We start from the raw sequence: 1,760 nt of genomic DNA on the forward strand, positions 1-1,760 counted from the left end.
ATTATATATTATATAGAAAATTGTCAAAAAATGAAAAAAATCTAAAAAAATCCTATATATTAATAATATTGCCAAGATTATTTAAATTATTTGAATGAATAGGATTAGAAATCAGAATAAGAAAAAAAAAAGTCCCCCATTTCCATAAACTCATTTTATTTACTCAGTATAATTGGAAAAGGATCATATGCCAAAGTATCTTTAGTCCGAAAAAAAGATGACAATTAAATATATGCTTTAAAAGCTATAAAAAAATCTCTTATTGAAGCAAAAAATTAAAGGGAACATGTAATAGCTGAAAGAAATATACTCGTAAAAAACAAAACAAAAAATATTATTTTTTTACTGATTAAAAAAAAAAAAAAAAAAGTAATAAGTTGATAATTAATATATAATAAAAATGAAATACGCATTTTAAGATAAAAAAAAGCTTTTTTTTGCTCTTGAATTTTGTCCTGGAGGAGAACTATATACTTTGCTATCCACAAAAAAACATTTAAATGAGCAATAGTAAAATCTATAAAATATAATATATAAAAAAATATAAAAAAGAACTAAATTCTACGCTGCTCAAATGGTAAAAGCCCTTTAATATTTACATAGTAGAAATATTATATATAGAGATTTGAAACCTGAAAATATACTCATAGATAAAGATGGTTATATAAAGTTAACGGATTTTGGATTATCTAAAATGAATGTTACGGACTAGCAAACTGCTACTTCCTTATGTGGAACTCCTGAATATTTAGCACCAGAAATATTAAATAGATAAGGACATGGCAAACCTGCAGATTGGTGGACTTTAGGAAATATCATCTATGAAATGATAACAAGTTTACCTCCTTTTTATCATTCAAATAGGAATATTTTATTTAAAAATATAAGAGAAATGTAACCTTAACCCCATGAAAGAATTCAAGGTAATTTAAAAAACCTTTTGACTGGTTTACTTGAAAAAAATTCTAATAAAAGACTTGGTACTATTGATGGAGCTAAATAAATTATCGATCATCCATGGTTTGCTGATTTAAGATGGGATTTGTTAGAAAAAAGATAAATTGTACCTCCTTTTATTCCCAAGTTAGATAGTGAAATAGATATTAGATATATTGACTCAGAGTTTAAAGATTTACCTTTATATTCACCTACTGAAGAAAATGCATATTCTGTAGAATAATATACAAGTATTTTTTTAATATAAATGTTTATTTATTGAATTTTATATATTTAGAATTTACTGTTGATTCGCCTAAATAAAATATAATTAATAGTATGAATAGTGAAAAAATATATGATTCTAGTCATAATGAAACTAACAAAATAGAAAATTCTGAGTTTTTGTATATTATGGATGAAAAAATGGATGAAGAAAAAGACGATGTTTGTGATTTCAAAATGATTTAATGATAAATCTAATTAAACAAAATTAAAAAAAAATTAAAAAAAAAAATTTATAAAAATATTTTATATAAATATATATAATATTATTTAATAGAATATATTTTATATATATACATAAATTATAAATAAGACAATTTTTTAAAAAAACTTGATCATATATTATAAAAACTTAATTTTACATCTAATTATAAACAATTCTTATTAATATTAAATTTTAAAATATTTCAAGTAAAATGCATAAAATATAAATACTTTAAAAAACAATTAAAATAATAAAGATATTAAAAGTAACAAAAAAAATCTTAATTTAATAATAAAATCAATATATAATTAACTTTTTTTTTAAAAAAAAATAA

At 20.3% G+C, this 1,760-nt stretch overlaps 1 protein-coding gene across 1 annotated transcript, besides 1 other annotated feature; it reads left to right on the forward strand. All coding sequences in view use genetic code 6, as the record gives it.

Annotated features, from left to right (window-relative positions):
* Nucleotides 1-1,355, forward strand: IMG5_187920 (protein kinase domain protein). The gene is made up of 2 exons (XM_004027143.1): nt 1-312; nt 371-1,355. Exons 1-2 carry the CDS (start codon nt 31-33, stop codon nt 1,217-1,219), a joined length of 1,131 nt encoding a protein of 376 aa, XP_004027192.1. The 5' UTR covers nt 1-30; the 3' UTR covers nt 1,220-1,355.
* Nucleotides 1,356-1,425: 70 nt separating this feature from the next.
* Nucleotides 1,426-1,451: a microsatellite.
* The last annotated feature ends 309 nt before the right edge of the window (nt 1,452-1,760 follow it).

This window comes from Ichthyophthirius multifiliis (assembly GCF_000220395.1).
Source record: "Ichthyophthirius multifiliis unplaced genomic scaffold scaff_1120509251353, whole genome shotgun sequence".
NCBI classification, from domain to species: domain Eukaryota; phylum Ciliophora; class Oligohymenophorea; order Hymenostomatida; genus Ichthyophthirius; species Ichthyophthirius multifiliis.